Source organism: Siniperca chuatsi, linkage group LG9 (assembly GCF_020085105.1).
Source record: "Siniperca chuatsi isolate FFG_IHB_CAS linkage group LG9, ASM2008510v1, whole genome shotgun sequence".
Lineage (NCBI taxonomy): Eukaryota > Metazoa > Chordata > Actinopteri > Centrarchiformes > Sinipercidae > Siniperca > Siniperca chuatsi.
The window spans coordinates 7453422-7476103 of NC_058050.1; the positions used below are offsets into that span (position 1 = coordinate 7453422).

Genomic DNA, 22682 nt, shown 5'->3' on the forward strand with positions numbered 1-22682 from the left:
CAGCACTGTAGCACCCACCTTATCATCCGTTTTTCTGTTAGTTTGTTTTGTACTGTTTCTCCACTTTGTGCAGTCTAACCTGCATCGTGCACTTACCTGTGGGAGCACCTGATTCAAAGAAAAAGTTTGTAAAGAAACTGAAAATTAAGGTAAATTTGAAGGAATTTGAAAAAAAGTTGGAAAATACTGTTAGTCAGAGATAATAACCAGGTTCATCAGTGATGACAGATGGACTGTAGCCTGTTATGAACATTGGAGTTACCAAGTGCATATAAATAGCGTTTCCTAGGTTAAAATCTGTCATAAACCCTAAATCTCCTCACAAATCATTAAAATTACAGATAGAATGTCACTTCCACTTTTCAGCGCATGCGCAGAGTATAGCAGTGGCAGAAGTCAGAAATCCACAACATAAACATGGATGATACACGGACCTGACTTCAATAAGTTCATGAGTCACAAACATAGACTGTATAAAACAAACCGTGGCAACAGCAAGCGTGGCCAAGCCATGTTCAGCACTTTTTGTTGTGCTCTGGATACACTTCCATTGTCGTTTTGTGTATTTGCAGTGCATTTTTGTATATGGTTGTGTCGTGTGTTTTGCAGCGCGTTTGTGTCTTTCCAGTGTGTTTTCTAAATGCTGCTCATGTGTTGTCAAATTAATGATTAAATTAAAGATGTTTTTTTATCTTGCTTGTGTTTTGTCTATTTGCATGTATTTTCATGAGTTGCAGCGTGTTTACCCTTGTCAGCCACTGTAATCTTTTCTCTCCCCAAAATCTTTACAATGTTGGGATGTCTTGCTGCCTTGTGAATATGAACCATGAAGATATGAAATGTAAGAAAACAGAGAGGTCAGTATGCTGAAAAATGAACTGTAATCTAAAGATATAGCCCTTTGCTCTCAGGGTTGTTTATCATGGTGTTGCACCATAAAGGCCCCCACACATGATCAGTGGTAAAAAACGCTGTTCGCTGGCTGTGCCATTGTTTTCTAATGGGGAGAGCGGGGCACACCCATGGATGTGCTTTGCCTTGAACTTTAGTTCTAATAAAGGCACAATCTTAATCTTAATTGTTTTGTTGTGTATTTTTCTGCTGCTAAAGAAAAAATAACCTGCATGCGCTCTGTACATCTCCTTATGTCACAAACCACACCCTGGGGTAAATGAAAAGTTTTACATTTTTCCAGTGAAATATCTTTGCATCTATTTGCTGGATTGGCACCAAATTTTATCCCAACACAATGTATCCAAATGAGTTTGGTGATCCTTTGACTTTCCCTCTGAATGAAGTATCTCGACAATAATTGGATGGATTACCATGAAATTTGGTTCAGACATTCATGTCCCCCTCAGGATAAATTGAAATAACCTTGGCGATCCCCTGACTTTTTAGCGCCAGTAGCAGGTCAACGTTTCACCACGCAGGCACCAGTTATGTCGCTCATCCAAAGGCTTTCTCATGTTTCTGAGGACACACCCTGTGGACGTCTATTGAGTTCAGACTGTGAAATACAGGCTCACCGCTACACCTTGTTTGTCCCTTATTGCCAGTTGGTTTTGCAGCATGGCACAATAAAGATCGTAAAATAGCATACAACCCACCCCCCTCCTCAACTCTGCAGAGGAAACCACACATCATACTTCTTCTCAATTTGTGGCTTAGATAGACTGAAGGATTAACAGCTCCAGATCCACAGATCACAAATCACTTTAAGTCACACTTAAAAGCTGATGCTTTTGAACTTACAATGTCATTTGTTTGGAGGAGGAGGCAACATGTAAAGTGGTTTAAGACACATTAATGTGACAAAGACAAACTGTAAATCTTAGATTATGCAAAAGCAAAAGAAAATTGTTGCTATGTGACACACTGAGCACAGTGAGCACAGTGAGTAGAGTTCAGTGCAGTCAGCAGTGTTGATGTTTTAAGGCACCCTATGCAGATTACTAGATGGTAGTGGGGTCAGATGGTGGATTATTGCAGCAGTGTTAAACAAAAACAGACTGATGGGCTGTGAAACAAGCTCTTCTGGTTTTTAAAAGGGTCTGTAGAATAAAAATAAGTGACTTTGTTTTGTGTGTCGGAGCTCTGATCAGTGGCGGAACTAAGAATTCTGCACCGAGATCTGAAACCATTAGTTGATTAAATTAATCTGAAACAATTTTGATAATCAATTAATGGTTGAAGTAATTTTTAATTTTTCAAGCAAAAATGTTGGTTCCAGCATCTCAAATGTAAGGATTAGCTGCATTACTTTGTCTTACATTGTAGATTAAATACTTTTGGTTATATATTGTTGGTAAGACAAAAGAAGACACATGAAGACATCACCTTGGGTGTTAGGAAATTGTGATGGGCATTTTTTTCCTGATGTTTTATAGACAAAACAATTGAAAATAATCAACAGAATGATCAATAATGAATAGAGTTGGTAGCATCTATTTGCATCCCCTGAGAGGACAACTGTAACCTTTTTGTTGTTTTTTGGTAATGGTAACACTGACAGGAACCCCAAACTTTTATTTTTTCTGGTAATTTAACATTACACTTGTCTGCCCGTAAAATCATCATCTCATGAACCAAGTTTGGTGAATACTGGATGAATTTTGTCATTTTGCCAAAAATTCAAAATTACAGAAAATCTGTTTACCAATCTGAACCAAATAATTCAGGACAAAAGTATTTTGCTTCCACACCTCATAGTTCAAGAGTTATGGGCTAAAGTGTAAAGTGCTTCCAAAATAGCCACATGGTGGTGATATTTATTCCAGCTTTGGTTGGATCACCAAAAACTCACTTTCTTTGTCCATATCCCAACTTTCCACCAAACTTATTTGAAATCTTTTAACAAGTTTGATATATCCAGTCAACTAACAAACAAATAAGACTGAAAATCTTCTAGTAATTGAGGCATTTGGCAGTATCACCATCTTTTCATCATTCAGTCAATGGGGTTTTGAAATGTGTCAGCTTGAGACCTTCTTGACCCATAATATAATATATATATATATATATATATATATATATATATTATAACCATCAACTGAAGTGTTTGCTTCTTGTCATTAACTGCTCAGATTTTCTGAATATTAAAATAGCTAAAGCAATGACAATCTAAAAAGGTGTAAGGCATCCCAAAGAAACAAAATCTATCTCTGCAATTGCAACAGATATTTCAGAATTTATTTATATACATAAATAGACACATAATGTATGAGCCATGTTCACAGTCTTATACATTCAGATGCTGAAAAACATTCACAGATGGTTGTTCATGCCTGCAGATATGTCTTTCTTGGCAAGTAAATTAGATGATCAATCAAATTCCTAACATGACTAAATATCATGTTTCAGTACAACCAAATCCATTTCAAATTGTCCTCTCATTACTGCTTCAAAGTGCCATACTGCATTTCTAAGTTTGTAACATGTCGATTTTATCTGTGACAGAAACTTGTGTCTACTGTAGCTTTATCTCAGTTTACTCTTTAGCTCAGTGGAAATGTATTTTACATGCTTTCCTAAAAAGATACCAAAGGTTAGGCGACCCTGAACTAACCATTCAACCAGCACATGCAATCCTTTTTGAGGAGATAAAGTATCTGCCAAATAACAAATCCTTAAACTCTTATTCTTAGTTGTTATTAAACTTGACATCGTCGTACTTGACTATCTTCCCATCACGAGTCACCACCTCCTTCTGCTCCCATGTTCCCACCTCCCCGTTTTTCTCCTCAAAACGCCGCACCAACACCCTCCCTGTTGTGGGCAGGTTGCAGGGCAGATCCATCATTTTCATGAAGTCTTCCGGGAGGTCAGTTGCACCTGTCGGGACCAGAGCCTGGTGTTTACTCTTTTCCTCTGTCCTCTGAGGGGAAGGAGAGAGGTGCAGTACACCTGGTTTGGGCGAACGCTCCCATTTAAGCGGTGATGGAGCCCTGTTGAGTGGTGATGGATCTCTGTTAAAGGGTAAAGGAGCCCTGTTGAGTGGTGATGGATCCCTATTAAACGGTAATGGAGCCCTGTTCATTGGTGATGGATCCCTGTTAAACGGTAATGGAGCCCTGTTCATTGGTGATGGATCCCTGTTAAACGGTAATGGAGCCCTGTTCATTGGTGATGGATCCCTGTTAAACGGTAATGGAGCCCTGTTCATTGGTGATGGATCCCTGTTAAATGGTAATGGAGCCCTGTTTATTGGTGATGGATCCCTGTTCACTGGTGAGGGATCCCTGTTCACTGGTGATGGATCCCTGTTAAATGGTAATGGATCCCTGTTTATTGGTGATGGATCCCTGTTCACTGGTGATGGAGACTGGTTTCTGACATTAATGTGAGGTGTAGGTGGCTTAAGGTGCTCTATTTGAACGGGTGTATTGGTGACCATGCCTGCACCTCCGGCCCTTCGTATCTCACTTATGACCCCACCCATGGAGGCCCTCAGAGAAGGGTCGGTCTCCACCATCCTACACACAGCATGGCAGTATGGCGAATCCTGCAGGGTCTCCTTGATCTTGGCTGGACAGACGCTGGGCGTGTACAGCCGAATCCGGGCACAGAGCTCAGCAATGATCTTACCCATGGCCCACACATCTGAGCGCTGGTCTCGCTGGCTGCCCCTCTGCAGCACCTCAGGGCCTGAGTAGGCCTCATTCCCCATGTCCACGGCAGAGTTGAGACCATGTCGGAAGAACTTGGCTAGTCCCAGGTCGATGATGACGGCTCTGTTTGTGTTGTGCTCCACCTGGAGGACAAATGTTGTTTAGTCTAGATGAAATATTGTCTTACAAAATTACAAACAATTCACAGAGCTTTAAATGTCAGTTTTGGCCCAGTGATTATAAGTTTCATGGAAGAGGCTACAGCCTGCCTGCTAGCAGCTCTGTGAGGCTGTGTACTTCACCATACCATGTCCACCATCTTAGTTCAGTGTGTTAGCGTGGTAACATCTGCTAATTAGTACAAACACAAAGTAGGCCATAGCTAAGGCTGATAGGAATGTTTGCAGGTATTTAGTCATAAACCAAAGTATTGGACAAATTGAAATTTTGACCTGATGATGGTGCTAGATCAAAAGTTAAGGGATCACCAAAGTAATTCCAGTTAATCCTGAGGGGGACATGAATGTGTCGACCACATTTCATGGCAATCAATCCAATAGTTGTCAAGACATTTCATTCAAAACTGGAGATGTCAACCACATGGTGGCGCTAGAGGAAAGGTCAGGGAATCAGCAAGTCATTAGTATTCATCATCTGGGCTCCTAGGATATCTGTACCAAAATGTAATGGTAGAGATATTTCAGTCTTGACCACACTGGTGGACCGATAGACTGACCGACACTGCCATCCCTAGAACCACCCCGCTAGCATGGCTAAAAACTATGACAGGAAAATGTGTGCAAATGGACAAAACATAAGCAAATGAAGAAAACATCTTTACCACATTGACAACACATATGTCCCATTGAAAAAAGACACAAGCAAATTTGGAAAAAACATTCAATAATTTGACCACACATACGCAGCATAAACAAACACAAGAAAAAGCAGAAACACTGCAATTCTTTTCTCATTGCTTGTGTTTTGTGTATTAGCTTGTGTGTTCTTAAATTGCAGGGCATTGAGCTCTCTCAGCCACTGTAGAAAATCTTTCTTGCATCTCTGTTTTCCTAACCCAAACACATATTCATAGCACAATGTAACTAGCTAATTTGAGTCGTTTTGACAGCAGAATCACATGAACATGTCTACAGTAAAACAGTAGTTTGTTATTCAGAAGTTTCCATTGTCTTATCAGATCTGGCAGAATTTTAGTTTGTTAACAGCAGTGATTCTTAAAACTGTTAATCTCAGAGAAGACCATCAGGTTAAAATGTGTTATTTTTCAGTGTCTTGCACAACCTAATTAACAACCTTATTTTACTTACGACATAGAGCCTTGTTTTTATTTATGAATCACTACACTAACAAGAAAACGATTAATATGTCTGTATCAGCCTTCAGAGCACTTATATCTGAACCAAGCAGTTCTTCACTCTATCTATTGATCTTGGCAAATTGTGCTTTAGAACTTTTGATAAATGAATATGTGGCTGTAACACGTTTGACATGAACCCTTCACACAGTATGCTGACAGTAGGCCTCCACTCACCATGATATTTTCAGGCTTGAGGTCTTGATGGACAATATCTTTGGAGTGGAGGTGAAGCAGCCCTTCACACATGCCGATGATGATAGTGCCTCTATTAGCTGGAGTCAACTGTAGAGATGAAATTTTGAGATCAAGTTTAGCCGGACTGGCATCAAATATCAGGCGCATGTTCCAATCAACTTCCTCATTTTGAGTTGCACGCCCTTTTCCTGAAGTTAACAAGGTGTAACATGAAATCAGTGAGGCAGGTACACACATGCAAACACTTTAGACATGACACATCCTAGGACTGACTTTTGCAGACTACAGTCACAGAAAACACATTGTTTAGATTTCTGTCATTGACTTCAAACTACAAACTCACATTTAGATTTGTTCATGTAGTGTGTTTGTGGCTTTACACAGTTTCATAAAAAGCAAATGTGGCTTTACTATTTTTTGTTTGCTGCTGTCCATAACTAATATCCTTAATTTCACCTTGAATCATGTGCCTTTTGTCTGTTGTCATGATAACCTTACCTGTATTTTAGACTTTGATGCTTTGAAGATGGTTGTCTCTAAGTCCTCTCCGAAGATAAACTCTAGAGGAATGATCCATTTTCCGTCTTTGAGATTTATGTTACCCAGAAGCTTCACTATGTTGGGATGATTTGCCTTGCTGTGGATCAGTGGTAACAAGTCATGGAGAGAAAGAGAAATTGACCAATCAGCATAAAAGAAAATAAAACAAAATGACTATTTGTTGGCTGAAAGATTTGAAATCATGGGGATCTTCCATCTTTAGGTGAGGAGATTCTATGTGAATGTCCTGTAAAGTTTTGGGTCCCAATCCTAATTTGTATAGCCCAATATATACATTGTCTCAAAGGGCTTTAGGTCAGGTGAGAAAAACCCAAGCTCTCTGAAGGAAGCAAACAAAAAACCAAAAAAAAAAAACAAGCTACTACAATATGTCATTTACTCTGGTCATGTCCACAAATGACAGTGTTAATATTTTGCACATACAAGGAACCAAATGAATACTTACAGGGTACCCTTGTAGGTACAATGGAATAAGTAAAGGGAATAAGGGGGTAAACAAAAAAAGTTTAAGACCTAGAACACTATAAGTACTTCATATTTAAAACTTTTTAAAAACTTTTTACAACTTTAAATCTTTTTCTTGTAATCTAAAGCAGTAATAAGCGACTCTGTGAGGTTGTACTTGAGCTGAACGCTGACGTTGGCATGCTAACATGCTCATAATGACAATGGTAACATGCTGATATTAAGTAAGTGTAGTGTTTACCATGTATGCCATCTTATTTTAGCATGTTAGCATGCTCACATTTGCTAATTAGCATAAAACAAGTACAGATGGGGATGGTGAGGGTGACATGAATGTCTACACCAAATTTCATGGCAATCCATCTAATAGTTCCAATAAAGACATTTCACTCTAAACCATTTGTCAACATCATGGTGGAACTAGAGGAAAAGTAAAGGGAATATCTGTATTTGCTGGTGGGACTAAAGGAAAGGTCAGGGGATCACCAAAGTCATTAGTATTCATCCTCCGAGCACCATGAATGGCTTTAAGAACTTTCATGGCAATCCATCCAATAGTTGTTGAGATATTTCAATCTGGACCAAAGTGGTGGACCGACTGATTGCCATCCCGAGAGCCCTGATGCTAGCATGGCTAAATATGCAGAATATCTTATTATTATGACGTATGACTCATAAATTTCAATCTTGCATGTTTGGCTTGATGTATATCCACCCACTTTATCAACCACATAACCACATAAGAAATACACTAGTGATTAGACAGCTGCTTTTCTTTTTCTGACATTTTGGAAACTTAGGTGTTTTACCTCACAGCATTTTAAGAAATCAGCTTCTGCTTTTTCAGTAGTTCCTTCTTCCTAGTTCTTTTTAACCTACTCAGCCATTTTTGAGACTAAACATTAACAAAACCATTTGTACTTACTTGTACACTTCACACTCTCTCTCCAGGTCCTTCTTACTGATGAGCTGCTGGGGGACCTTCTTTATAGCAGCCCAGGTATCATTGTACTTCTGCTTGTACACCTTACCAAAACAGCCCTGTGCGAGAGTGCCAGTGGAGTACGCCATCTAGGAGACTGGAGAGTGAGAGTAGGGTCATTTTTATAAACATGTAAAAGCTCAGAACAAACAGTGTTAATGTTCAGTTTGGTGAAGACCATAATGTTTGTTTACTGTTTTCATTCTGTGGTTTCTGGTGCTGTGGATATTAATATCCGGTTCTTTCAGTCAGTTTTTTGCAAACTGTTTTTTGTGAGCACTGTTCCTGTTTGTAAATGCAGGTGCCCTATGTGTCGTAAATGTTGTTGTGATCTTTGGGACTTTCCTCTTTATCAGCTTGCATAATACTTTGTGACTGTGACAGGAGCTATTATTATGATCATGGTTATAAAGGCAACCAAACAGGTATTAAGCTAAATTCCTCTTAAAAGTGTGCATCAGCTGTGTCAGCGTAAGGTTATTTAGAGAGCTACCAAACTCAATCAAAACCTCTGATTGTCTTCAATTGTGGAAAAAATAACCAAGTACATTTACACAAGCACTCAAGTACAGTTCAGAGGTACTTGTACTTTATTTGAGTATTTCCACTTTATGCTACTTTATACTTCAACCACTTGACTGCATTTCAGGGATTAATACTGTGTTTTTTACACTACTACATTTATTTGAGAGCTAGTTTCTTTGATGACAAAGGTTTAAATATAAAATACATTGGCAGCTAATAAAATATACATTGTTATAGATTAAACTACCCAACAGTATATAAAGTAGTTATAATTAGCTTTACTTCGACAAGCTTCAACATTAAAATGCTTCATACACAGAAATGCATTAGTATTAATAATCTAATACTATAATAGAACACTCTTAAGAGCCACTCTGTAGATTAATAGTACTTTTACTTTTACTTGCAGTATCTTTAGTTTTAGGTATTGCTATATATACTTAAGTGAAAGAACTGAATACTTTTTCTCAATGAAATCATGAAACCAACTGCAAACATTATGTGATCAGATTGCTACTAAACCACAGAGCTACTGTGTTGGATTATCAAATGTTTCTACAAGTATCTTTCATCCAAGCTTCTGAATGGGTTAAATATAATTAAATAAGCATTCTCAGGAAGGGAGTGTCAACCCCGTTTGAGTAAGACTGGGAATTCTGTGTTACAAAGAAAAGCGCCGCAGCCTAATAATCCAACTGAAATGTCATTTTGTTTCACTTAATTGGAATGGATATTTAAATTGCTCAACAAATAAGAGATAGAGTGTGGGTGATGATTCAAAAAGTCTGGAACCAGGATATCCTGAATCCTGAACGTGAATAAATAGTACAAGCAAGCTGCGTACCTCAGTGACCATAACTGAGCCTGTTGTGTAAGTAACAGCGCCCATGTGCTGATGTAAACAGACATGATATTCATTTTAAGAATTTTGACGGAAGAGTGATCTCTAGTCAGCATTTTGCGACCCATTTCACACAGACTTTGAGCTGTGTGTTGTATAACAGGAAGATTAAAAAGCTGACAAACTGGTAAGTCCACAAGAGCAAAAAAAAAAGTTTATCTTTGAATTGGCTGGAGTACAAAGTTGGCAGCTTGTAATGTAAGCACATAGAAAAACCCACACTGTCATGTTTAAGTTAGCCAATAGCTTGAGAATTAATAGTCACAGTATACAATACAGTCAGTCACCTTATAGCAATTCATATTCATAAAGTACAGAGGGTGTTCAAAAAAAGTATAATAACCATGAAAGGCTCATCTGTAAATACAATTCTGTTTAACAAAGGCATTTTTGCTATAGACGGTGTAGTTCCTCAATCGTCCAGGAGTGTTCTATCGTAGAAAAGGTTTCAGTCGTAGTCATCTGGACACTGTTTTCAGAATCAAGACGTTTCGGCTCCCATCCGGAAGTCATTCTCAATTGTGAAAAAATTGGACGGGAACTGGAAATTTAAGCTACTCTGAGTTGTAATTTTTGCTATAATTACAACCTCCTTAAGTGCTACAATCAAGCTGATCCAGAGCCAATACTACACTACAACTTTTCTAAAAGTGGATACTTCTATCTTGTCCTATGTTGTTCCACAGAAATCTTCACAGGCTCCTACCTTTTTGCTGTAGTGGGAAAGCAGCTGCATCAGGTCTGAACATGAGTTGACATAGTTGTCTGTCTTTATACCTGTTCCACGCCTTCTTGTATCTGGTCCATGGCCCTGAGCAAAGCAGACACACCTGAGTACTGTAACAGTCTGAGTGGAGGTCAGGAATGAGAAACACACTGTAAACTGTACTGTACTGTAGAACCAATGAGAATAGAAAATGTCGATAAACAGAAGGACATGTGACTCTGTGGATGAGGCTGCATTGACGCAGAGAGGGTATTCCCACTGTTATGACCATGTGGAAAATATAGGAGCAAGACATATAATACAATCTAATATAATAGCCCTAATACAATGGTTAGTTGGACTGTATGTCAGAGCCATGGACAGATTATGAAACAATGAGCCCATGGGCACAGACACTTAAAAGCAACAACGTCTTTTGTCGTATATTTTAGATGACATGTTGCTTAGTGGATGGATTGCCATGAAACTTTGTACAGACATTCGTGGTACCCAGAGGAATCCCTCTGATGTTGGTTATCCCCTGACATTTCCTTTAGCAAAACCATGAGGCTGAAATGTCTCAACAACTATTTCCATTTATTTTTGGTTCATTCATGTTCCCCTCAGGATGAATTGTAGTAACTTTGGTGATCCCTTAACTTTTTAATCTAGCACCATTGCCAGGTCAGAATTTAATTTATCTATATATTCTTTAAAGTATTTTGCTCATTGTATGTCTTTATTAGAGAAACACAGTATATGATATACAGGATATGAGGGGAGAGAGAAGGGGAATGACAGGGCTGGGCATGAATGGAGGAAGTTGTGGTTCATGGTTGGCACTTTTTCCCATCTGTATGTATATGAAGCACATGGGTGACATTTTTTTCCACAAAAGGTTGTTTCAGTTCCATACCCAGTTTCAATGAAATAGGCTGTTTGTCGCATTATTCACAAACTGTGAATGCTACTGTGAATGCTGCTACTGTGACTGGCTGGCAATATTGCTGGCTCTACCCTCTCTCTTATTTTCCCCCAGATATGACATTTCATTGAGGGGCAGTTCAGAGAGTCTCATTCAAGTGGTGCAGTTTCATTACATCAAAAAGGTGGTGAAACAATGAGTAATACAAGCTTCCTGCTTTCACAGCACTTAAATCAGTCTTTGGACCTGTACACTCAGTTGTGTAGGAAGAAGGCCAACAGGATCTTAGACACTAATTACCCCAGAAAGTACCATAGCACCACACACCAGGTTCAGGGACAGCTTCATCCCACAGGCCATAACACTGTTGAACTTTCATTACTGTCACTTACTGTTATTTGCACCACACTGGGACACTTTACCTTTATACTACTTTTACTTAATGTTACTACCTGTTTACGTCTCTCTCTCTCTCTCTCTCTCTCTCTCTCTCTCTCTCAGTATATATATATATATATATCTCTGTATATATATATATATATATATATATATATATATATATATATATATATATATATATATATCTTCTGCACTACATTTATGTCTGATGTCTTGGATTCTCATTTTTTAAGAGTATTTTCGGAGGGACCCCAAGTCTAGACAATTCTTGTGTTCCATAATAGCCTATCTTTAATTTGTTCGGACATCTTAATATATATGTTTCATAATAATATTGTACAAGTTTGGCATTTATCATGTCAAAAAGTGATACCAAACAAAATGTACTGATGTACAAAAATGGTAAAATGTAAAGTTTTTTATTTCACTTGTACTGTCCTGTTTTGTATGCACTTCTGTGACCACAGCAACTGCTGTCAGAGTGATATTGGGATTACAATAGTTCACATGAATAGAATTGTGAGGTTTTGTGCTTTTAAACAATATTTAATTCAGGTTAGTCAAGGTTGAGTGAAGAAAACAACCCCCCCCTCCCAGTCTGTATTTGGGCCGTTGCTTGTTAAATCATTTTAGAGACTTTTTTGGTTTGGGAGTGCATAGGGGGGACTGTAATGGCAAGAACAAATGGACTCTGATATAATAACATACTGATGCTATACATAATTGTTTGGCGTCAATACCTGATCTGTGTAGGATTGTTTGGACTGCGTGATGAGAACAGTACACTGATAATGATGACATGGAACTACAAAACATCCTAGTGACTGTTATGTCCAGACTTCTGGGACACTCTTCTCCCCGGGTTGAGGAGCCTGACCCTGAAGACTGGATAAATAACTGATGCTCTTTTTCCTCTGTACTCATTCAGAGCAGATTATACTGATGTACGTTTTGCTGCTGTGAGTCCGTCTGCAGACGCTTGAAGTAAACCTACAGAAAGACAAGTGGTTGCCTTGAGTGTTTCTTCATTCCGAAGAAATTGCCATTACAGTGGACTAATCTGCATTTTTCCTAACTTTTTCTTACCTTTTTATTATTCAGTCATTTTTGTTAATTCATAAGTGTTTTTATTTGTTTTATTTTTAAAATCCTGGTTAAGGCCCTGCCTGGCAGAACAGTGTCAGTTATCTCATGAAATCAGGAACATGCTGTGGACTATGCTACAGATTTACACAGTTTGGAAATAGATCATAATGAAACAATTTCAGCTGCATTAGTGATGATGATTCAATAGGAAGTTGTCAATCTGATGACAATGGTGACATTGTTTCTTCTCTGTGTTTCTCAGTTGCTCTATTTGGACCTGATCTCAAATGACCACTTGTGACAGGAATTTTCTTTCCATCTCCTCCTGTTTGATTTTTAATCTGTGATAAACTGCAATCACTTCTTGACAGAAGAAATGCACATGGAGTGAAAACAACAAAATGAAAACGAAAGGGATTAACAAAAGTAGGCCAGGACATAGAGAGAAAGAGGATGTTTGGGGTTTGTCATGCCACATATGATTCACTGGGTGCTTTAATGCAATTAGGGACACGTTTGAGTTCAAAGTACAATAAAAAGTCTACAAATATATTGGGGGTAGGTTTACATATGTGTGTTCAGAGCAGTTTACTTGTGATCTTCCAAGACACATTTTAATGGCAGGTATAAACTTTCACTTTCGTCCGTTTTGTCACACATTATGAAACGTGTTGTTGATGAAAAATCCACAATCCTCTGAGGAACTCAAAACAAAACCAATTCTATGTAAATTGCATCAGCCTGAGTGGAGAAGGCGTCTACATTAAAATTTCGTCCACCAGATGGAGATCTTGAACAGCACGGGAACATGTCATGTAACTGCCACTTATTTCCTGGATTGCTCTTCTTTTAAGTCAAGTCCCCAACAGCAGCTTATCTTCTGTGCTCTTTCTCATTTTGACAACAATGACCCACCCAACGGATTATTTTTTACAACCTCGGTCAGAAAGTAAGTTTGTTTATTTAAATTCCATCATTTGATTGCTTTAGGTGGGCAGCAGGAAAGCTTTTTACAGTGCTCATCTTTAAGGGCCTGCTGCATGCTCATTCATTGTAGGCCTGCAAACCGGCTTTGACAGGATTTCAGTATGTGCCCTCTCAGGCCTGAACTCATGTAGCTTTTGATCACATTGCAGGTTTTATTAACTTCTGTGACTAAAGAAATTATTTTGTTTATATATTCAACAGCACGATTACTTCGTGTTGCTGTATGGTGCAGTTACATTCCTACGGGCAGCTGTGTTGCTTTTATGCAGTTTTATCAAACTGTATCACTATTATTGTTGTATTTCATTGTCAGGAATTAACATAAGAGTGTAGACTTTTTATCAGCTGAAGAGATTATTTTAAAAAGTAAGCAAACGATATGCATGACTAGTATTTTTTTCTGGTAATTGAATCTAATCAGTAAAGGAAAAAACTTAATGTTTTGTAAATATTATCTATTATTAGTAGTTTTACTGTTTTTGTGTTTTACACTTGAAGGTGGCCAGGACCTACACACCCAGGAGAGCGGGTATGTTTTTCACTCTTTTCTCTTTTATTATCCTTTAATATCAACATATAAGCTTTGGACAGGTTAATCTCAATGGCATGTAATGCATTGCTCAACCAGTGATCGCTGGAGTTGTTTTGATGTTAGCTGCTTACTGTATTTGTTTCCATTAATGTGGGTAAACTATGATAATTTGTTATTGTTCATTTATTTAACATTTATTTTTTTGGAAGTACCAGCAATTTTGTATTTTCTAAAGGAAGCTTTTTTTTCATATTACAGTGATGCTGGCCTCTCCTCCAACATGGAGCACAAGTTCAGTGAAAATTACAATGAAAGTGCTTTTCCTGTATCAGATAAAGGCAGCTTAGTCATACCCATTCCTAAAGGGGAACTAGACCTCTTTGAGCGCCCTTGGAAGATAGGTAAGATCTGGTCAAACCCATCAGAGTTTTGGAATGCTGCTGGTCCAAAGGCAGAGCTGCACCCTGTGTCTGCTGAGGAGGGGTTCTTAAAACCGCCCACTCTAGCTGTGGTTCAAACTAAATACTTTCCACCACAAGCCACCCTGATAGCCCTGCCAGAGAACAGTCCGGAAGAGGACAATTTCATGGTTTTACCCGGAACAAAAGCCATTACAGAGAGGCAGCCAGACAAGGAGGTGGTAACAGAGGATAGCTGCATCATGGACACCAAGATGGACACCGGGGTAAAACCAAAAGGTCCATTACTGGTTGCTGGAGAAGGGAGAAACAGCAACCACCGCAGGAAAAGAGCTGCTGGGAAGAACCGGAAATGTAATTAAATTTAAATTAGTATTCATCTTAAATAATCAACGCATTTATTGAGCATATTATATCTTTACAAATTTTTATCATAAATAACATGGAATAAAATTTTATTAACTGACACTCAGTGGTAACTTTATTAGGTACACCTGTACAATCTATTGCAATTTAATACAACAGCTGTGCCACAAATTCTACCTTTAGCTTATAATGTTCAGTTTTTGTTGACATTATCAGAAATGTGTAAGATTAAGATAAGATTAATTAAGATTAGTAATTAAGATCATAGTTGAAGGTGGTGTTGTACTGGACTATGTTATATTGAGAAGTGTTTCAATTTTTTTTGTCCTCCCGATTAACATACACAAGGGTGGCAGAATATTAGAAACATTTCTCATTATAATGCAGTTCAGTACAAGACTGACACTAACTATGACCTCAATGCTAAAACATAATTGAATTAATACTCTATGACTGTCAGAAAATACTATATATTATAGTTCAAAGTCAACTTTATTATTAGTTCTGCCATATTTTAGCTTTTTTTTAATTCTGTGTTGCCACTGTTTGGGTTTTACTGTATGTAAAGCACTTTGTAAACATTGTTTTTAGAAAGGTGCTATACAAAAAAAGTTGTTATTATATGTACAGGACATATAGAGGATCGAAATGCTGTTTCTCTCAGTAAGCACTAAAAGAACAACAACAAGGGTTTAAAAATACTATAGGATAAAAAAACAATACTATAAAAGTGCTAGAACTTAAATATTTCAGTTAAGGGGACAATAATAAGGCACAGATCAAAAACAAAAACTGTAATAACAAATATAGTGCAAATAGTGATGCAAAGATGTTCAAGTAATATGCCATGTGGCAAAGTGGCTGGTGCTGAGTGTAAACATGAGTGTGCTTGTGCGTATGTGTTTGAAAAAAGGTCTTTTGGCTGGTTATAGGCATCATAAAGGTAGACATTATGGCAGAACAGTATTGCATTAAGTAACTGTATGGAGTAGCTGTATTGGATTGCATTAGATTGTACAGGTGTACCTAATAAAGTGGCCACTGAGTGTATAATTATCATGTTTTTCCTGTATCTCAGTTATGATATACAGTAATCAATGCCATCTTGGAGTGTAATATCACTACTTCATGATGAGAATACATTTTGTATTATTTTATTATAATTCATTTGTCTTTTGGTCTGTGTTTCCAGTGTACCTTCTATGTTGGATGGTATTCATGTGTGTTCCTGTCTCTGAGGGCTTTCCTGGTATGTGGTGTCAATATAGTTCAATGTCACACAACCATGTGCAATGCATCCCTGTATTTATTTCTTTATTTAGGTTTAATTGTCTTGAATTTGAGCTGTTTTGACTAAAAATTCACAGTATTTTTTAAACTGCTTGATATTTTCCATATATTATCTGCCATAGGTGCTCAACCAGCAGCAGACCAAAAGCGTAAGTTAAGACATTTTGTAAACCTGTTGATTGAACCAAGCTGCAGTGATTTTGTTATTTAAAATCATATCATAGCAAGAATTTGACAGCACCCTTGCTTTGAAATTTACATTTACACACATTTACATCTTGGAGTTCTTTAGCTGTTAACATGTTACTCATCAATGTTTTTCTCTGTTTTGACCACAGTTAAGTGTTTTACCTGCATGGACAAGGACAGATGTCTAAAGTTGATGACCATATCTAGCACTTATGACACTCCTGTCTACAAAAGAGACCTCAATCAAACATTTCCAGGATGTTCTGAAATCTCTCCACCTACTCCTAAGAGTTGTGCTGTGTGCCGTGACCAACTCAAGATCACCATCATCTGCTCAGACGACGTTGGAGGATTGGAGTTGGAAGATAGTGATGGAGGACAGATCTTAAACATCTCTTCAGTCTGTATGTATTACATGAATGTATTAAACATGGCTGCCTAAACACTAGTCACAGTCACAAAATACAGTATATGCCAATTTCTCTGTGAAAAGGTACCTCTGCTCTTTTCCCATAAAATTTAATGTTTTATTTCATAAAAGTGTTTTAATTTCTATGATGTTAGCCGAGGCAGTCTATGTTTGTTAATCTTTAAAGTGGCTCACCTCCCGCCAGATTATACACTCAGCTGCCAGTTTACCTGGAAATTGGGCAAATGCCAGAAGGGCCGCCTGACTATTATTGGGCTGCTCAGAACTGGTCATCATTGCATTGATAAAACAAAAACAGGAGGGAGAGAGATGCGTTGTCGGCACATGATTATGCACCGGTGTGGCTGTCCCACTGCGGTTGGGTATTACATCTGTCAGCCTCTCTCTCCCAGCCAATTACTTTAGGTTTAATTGTCTTGAATTTGAGCTGTTTTGACTAATAATTCACAGTATTTTTTAAACTGCTTGATATTTTCCATATATTATCTGCCATAGGTGCTCAACCAGCAGCAGACCAAAAGCGTAAGTTAAGACATTTTGTAAACCTGTTGATTGAACCAAGCTGCAGTGATTTTGTTATTTAAAATCATATCATAGCAAGAATTTGAAAGCACCCTTGCTTTGAAATTTACATTTACACACATTTACATCTTGGAGTTCTTTAGCTGTTAACATGTTACTCATCAATGTTTTTCTCTGTTTTGACCACAGTTAAGTGTTTTACCTGCATGGACAAGGACAGATGCCTAAAGTTGATGACCATATATGGCACTTATGACACTCCTGTCTACAAAAGAGACCTCAATCAAACATTTCCAGGATGTTCTGAAATCTCTCCACCTACTCCTAAGAGTTGTGCTGTGTGCCGTGACCAACTCATGATCACCATCATCTGCTCGGACGACGTTGGGGGATTGGAGTTGGAAGATAGTGATGGAGTACAGATTTTAAACATCTCTTCAGTCTGTATGTATTACATAGATGTATTAAACATAAATCTTTGCTGGTCAAAATATGTCTAGAAATCTAGGTTAAAACTGAGCTTAATGTGGTTAAAAAGTTTTTCAAACATTGGGGCTACATAAAACTGTTGTATCAACAACACTGAAATGACAATATTTCCTCCTACTCCGAACTACTCATTGAAATATAATCTGAATGATGTTGAAAGAACAGTTATCAGGGTTTTCCCCACATGTTTAGCCGAGGTGGTTAACCACTCATACTTTGGGTTATGTCCTGTCTCATGATCAGTTCAGTTAGCAGATGGCTGCCTAAACACTAGTCACAGTCACAAAATACAGTATATGCCAATTTCTTTGTGAAAAGGTACCTCTGCTCTTTTCCCATAAAATTTAATGTTTTATTTCATATAAGAGTTTTTTTAATTTCTATGATGTTAGCCGAGGCAGTCTATGTTTGTTAATCTTTAAAGTGGCTCACCTCTCGCCAGATTATACACTCAGCTGCCAGTTTACCTGGAAATTGGGCAAATGTCAGAAGGGCCGCCTGACTAATATTGGGCTGCTCAGAACTGGTCATCATTGCATTGATAAAACAAAAACAGGAGGGAGAGAGATGCGTTGTCGGCACATGATTATGCACCGGTGTGGCTGTCCCACTGCGGTTGGGTATTACATCTGTCAGCCTCTCTCTCCCGGCCAATTACTTTAGGTTTAATTGTCTTGAATTTGAGCTGTTTTGACTAATAATTCACAGTATTTTTTAAACTGCTTGATATTTTCCATATATTATCTGCCATAGGTGCTCAACCAGCAGCAGACCAAAAGCGTAAGTTAAGACATTTTGTAAACCTTTGAAATTTACATTTACACACATTTACATCTCGGAGTTCTTTAGCTGTTAACATGTTACTCATCAATGTTTTTCTCTGTTTTGACCACAGTTAAGTGTTTTACCTGCATGGACAAGGACAGATGTCTAAAGTTGATGACCATATCTAGCACTTATGACACTCCTGTCTACAAAAGAGACCTCAATCAAACATTTCCAGGATGTTCTGAAATCTCTCCACCTACTCCTAAGAGTTGTGCTGTGTGCCGTGACCAACTCAAGATCACCATCATCTGCTCGGACGACGTTGGAGGATTGGAGTTGGAAGATAGTGATGGAGGACAGATCTTAAACATCTCTTCAGTCTGTATGTATTACATGATTGTATTAAACATGGCTGCCTAAACACTAGTCACAGTCACAAAATACAGTATATGCCAATTTCTCTATGAAAAGGTACCTCTGCTCTTTTCCCATAAAATTTAATGTTTTATTTCATAAAAGTGACGTTATCTGAGGCAGTCTATGTTTGTTAATCTTTAAACTGGCTCACCTCCCACCAGATTATACACTCAGCTGCCAGTTTACCTGGAAATTGGGCAAATGCCAGAAGGGCTGCCTGACTATTATTGGGCTGCTCAGAACTGGTCATCATTGCATTGATAAAAAACAAAAACAGGAGGGAGAGAGATGCGTTGTCGGCACATGATTATGCACCAGTGTGGCTGTCCCACTGCGGTTGGGTATTACATCTGTCAGCCTCTCTCTCCCAGCCAATTACCTTTGGTCCAGTTGATTCTAATTTTGCCTGGGCCCCGCCCCTTTCCTTAAAGTGGTGACATAACATAGATAAAAAGTGGAGTAGAGCAAGGTGGACAAATAAAAAGAGACATAAAGGTGGTGCTGAAAAGAGGAGAGAGAAGAGGTTGACGTCCCATGAGGCTGATGCAGCCAAATGTTTAAAACATTTTTTTATTTATTTAATTTGTTAGGCTAAATAACAGAAAGACATGTCTGTATAATGCAATACAATTCAACAGCACCACAAACTACATCCTCCAAAATGACGATGCAATTGAAAAAACACACAATCTCTAAAACATAATAACCTATGAAGGTAGGATTTATTGCAGGACTGTTGTAGTTTGAAGGTGCTGTTTGCTCTTCTTTAATATTTACAGTAAATGTAGGCTACAACATGCTCTTATTGTGGACTTTGCTACTGCTGTGTTTAGGTGTACAGCAGCAGACCCGTGGATATGTTGGATTGATCCTTAGCGCTGGTATGTAACACAAGCACTGACTGTCAGTTTAATACTGACATTGATGAACTGCATGACTTTTAAAAAAGCCAGATTTGTTTGCCTTGACCCAACATGACAGCCACGTGTTTTCATTTTGCAGTCGTCTTTTTGATTGTGGTGACAGCACTGGTGATCCGTGTAAGTCTGCATAAGTCACTGAAGTGATTATATATTACATATTCCCAAATAAAATGTATTCAGTGCCATTCAAAGGATACAATGATGTATGTTTTGGTTATGGTATGTCACATTTCACTATTTAAATCAGTTTTTTATTCTTTCCTTTTAGTGCTGGCAGAAAAAACAGGTAGGTGCAGTCTGTTTTAATTTATTCCATTTCTTTATCAGAATCAGGTTTATTGCCAAATAGGTTTTCAAGGAATTTGCCTTGGTATTTGATGCATAACAATTAACATAGTAAGAGGAAATAAAAAATAAAAAGCAAGTACTGCAAAGTCAAGAAACAGAAATAGAAATAGAAAACATTACAATAAAAATATGAAAAAACAATTTTAGGACAAAATCATTCATACTCACCTAAACAGATGTTAAACAAAGTCTCACTCTAACTTGAATCTGAGTTGCTGTAAAACATTAATTTCAAATATTAATTCCAAACATACAGGAGGTCCACTATTGGACTGTGAATATTTTTTAACTCAACATATTCACACTACACATTGAGATCATGTTTTTTTTTTTCTTTCTTGAAATAGGACTGAAAATGGTTGACAGTGAAGAATACTGCATGATTAAGAAGAAGACAGCAGAGGCCATTCTCTTGCCATGCCATTTTATTTCCATTTAATAATCTCTAGCTTTAGCTGCCATATACTGTAGATATCATATAGAAAATAGTTGTGAAGGGTATTTTTTATTGTATACTCTTTGGGACAATTGCTGATAACAGAGCTGCAACTCATGATTGATTTAATTATTGATTCATCTGCTGATTATTTTCTTGATTAATCAATTAATTGTTTGGTCTATAAATTGTCCAAAAATGAAAAAAACATCACAATTTCTTAATGCCTAAGGTGATGTCATCACATTGCTTGTTTTGTCCAATCAACACTCAAAAGCCCAAATATATTGAGTTTACTATTACACAAAACAAAGACAAACAGCAAATCATGAGAAGCTGGAACTATCGTGAGCTTTTGGCCTTTTTTTTCCAAAATTACTTAAATGATTGATCAGTTACCAAAATAACTGCAGATTATTCCTGTTTCGATCAAGTAATCGCTTATTTTGACTAATCAGCTTCCAGCTCTGCTTGATAGCTGATAATGATGTTTGAAATTTGTGAGCTTTCTGCAAAAATGGCCTAATGAATATATGTACCTGCCATCCTAATAAAAAATGGCTTTAAACAACGTGTGGTTCTCTCAATTTATAACACAGACACCACTACTCAGTGGGGGAACAAGCACTCAGATCTTTAACTTAAGTAAAAGTAGCAATACCACAGTGTAAATATACTCTGCACAATGCAAATTCCACCTAGAATTTTAAAATAGTAATAATGTAATGGTAGTGGTAATATTAATATTAATAGAGTAATAATAATAGGAATGATAGTGATAGGAATAATAATGAGAATTATAGCAATAATACTAATAATAGCAATTGTTGTAGCAGTTGTCGAGCAGGAACACGGGGGCAGCAGGTGGCCCACAAAAAGGAGAGAGGAGAGAAAACACAAAACTACGGGAGAGAGAAGATGCCGAATTAGTAACATGCATTAATGGGATAAAAATGCATACAGATGAGGGAGAGGAGGAGAGAGGAGCTCAGTACATCATGGGAAGTCTCCTGGCAGTCTAGACCTATAGCAGCATAATTAAGGGATGGTACAGGACTCACCCAAGCCAGCCCTAACTATAAGCTTTATCAAAGAGAAAGTCTTAAGCCTACAAATATGGAGATGGTGTCTGCCTCCTGGACCTAAACTGGGATCTGATTCCACAGGAGAGGAGCTTGATAGCTGAAGGCTCTGGCTCCCATTCTACTTTTGGAGACTCTAGGAACCACAAGTAACACTGCATTCTGGGAGCGCAGTTCTCTAGCTGGGTAATAAGGTATTATGAGATCTTTAAGATACGATGGTGCCTGACCATTAAGAGCTTTGTAGGTGAGGAGAAGGATTTTAAATTCTATTCTGGATTTTACAGGGAGCCAGTGCAGAGAAGCTAATATTGGATAAATACGATCTCTTTTCCTAGTTCTTGCCAGTACAAATGGCGCAGCATTCTGCAACTGGAGAGTCTTAAGGGACTTATTCGGGCAGCCTGATAATGAGGAATTGCAATAATCCAGCCTAGAAGTAACAAATCCATGGACTACTTTTTCGGCATAATTTTGAGACAGGATGTGCCTGCTTTTTGCAATGTTAGATAGGTGAAAGAAGGCAGTCCTTGAAGTTTGTTTCATGTGGGAGTTAAAGGATAAATCCTGATCAAAGATAACTGAGTTTCCTTACGGTGGTACTGGAGGCCAGGGCAATGCCATCTAGAGTAACTATATCTTTAGATAATGTGTCTTGGAGGTGTTTGGGGCCAAGCACAATAACTTCAGTTTAACATCAGAAAATCGCAGGTCATCCAAGATTTTTATGTCCTTAAGGCATGCTTGAAGT

At 37.9% G+C, this 22682-nt stretch overlaps 2 protein-coding genes across 8 annotated transcripts; one reads left to right on the forward strand and one right to left on the reverse strand.

The window, feature by feature from the left end:
- Positions 1-3165: 3165 nt before the first annotated feature.
- Positions 3166-10452, reverse strand: zmp:0000000881 (serine/threonine-protein kinase unc-51). 4 transcript variants are annotated; one of them, XM_044208316.1, is made up of 5 exons: positions 10324-10452; positions 8135-8288; positions 6682-6820; positions 6163-6270; positions 3166-4753 (listed from the first exon to the last, which is right to left on the reverse strand). In XM_044208316.1, exons 2-5 carry the CDS (start codon positions 8278-8280, stop codon positions 3644-3646), a joined length of 1503 nt encoding a protein of 500 aa, XP_044064251.1. In that variant the 5' UTR covers positions 8281-8288; positions 10324-10452; the 3' UTR covers positions 3166-3643. The 4 variants fall into 4 exon arrangements, with proteins under 4 accessions (XP_044064251.1, XP_044064252.1, XP_044064253.1 ...); XM_044208317.1 differs by having other exon boundaries at positions 10395-10423; XM_044208318.1 differs by lacking the exon at positions 10324-10452 and adding an exon at positions 9961-10302.
- A 3088-nt stretch (positions 10453-13540) lies between these two features.
- On the forward strand, positions 13541-21420 carry LOC122881748. 4 transcript variants are annotated; one of them, XM_044208312.1, is made up of 14 exons: positions 13542-13682; positions 14219-14249; positions 14511-15025; positions 16230-16286; positions 16450-16476; positions 16666-16920; positions 17442-17468; positions 17658-17912; positions 18711-18737; positions 18853-19107; positions 19976-20023; positions 20145-20182; positions 20334-20351; positions 20761-21420. In XM_044208312.1, the coding sequence occupies exons 1-14, from the start codon at positions 13640-13642 to the stop codon at positions 20764-20766; spliced, it is 1602 nt and encodes a 533-aa protein (XP_044064247.1). In that variant the 5' UTR covers positions 13542-13639; the 3' UTR covers positions 20767-21420. The 4 variants fall into 4 exon arrangements, with proteins under 4 accessions (XP_044064249.1, XP_044064250.1, XP_044064247.1 ...); XM_044208313.1 differs by having other exon boundaries at positions 13600-13674; XM_044208314.1 differs by lacking the exons at positions 17658-17912; positions 18711-18737 and having other exon boundaries at positions 13541-13682.
- The last annotated feature ends 1262 nt before the right edge of the window (positions 21421-22682 follow it).

Coding starts and splice junctions, on each gene's coding strand:
- zmp:0000000881 (XM_044208316.1), bottom strand. CDS start 8,280: ATGGCGTACTCCACTGGCACTCTCGCACAGGGCTGTTTTGGTAAGGTG. Junction 6,821..8,134: donor AGAGAGTGTGAAGTGTACAA/GTAAGTACAAAT, acceptor ACTGATCCACAG/CAAGGCAAATCATCCCAACA. Junction 4,754..6,162: donor TCAAGCCTGAAAATATCATG/GTGAGTGGAGGC, acceptor TTTGTCCTCCAG/GTGGAGCACAACACAAACAG.
- LOC122881748 (XM_044208312.1), top strand. CDS start 13,640: ATGACCCACCCAACGGATTATTTTTTACAACCTCGGTCAGAAA. Junction 13,683..14,218: donor TTTACAACCTCGGTCAGAAA/GTAAGTTTGTTT, acceptor TTACACTTGAAG/GTGGCCAGGACCTACACACC. Junction 16,287..16,449: donor TGTCTCTGAGGGCTTTCCTG/GTATGTGGTGTC, acceptor TATCTGCCATAG/GTGCTCAACCAGCAGCAGAC.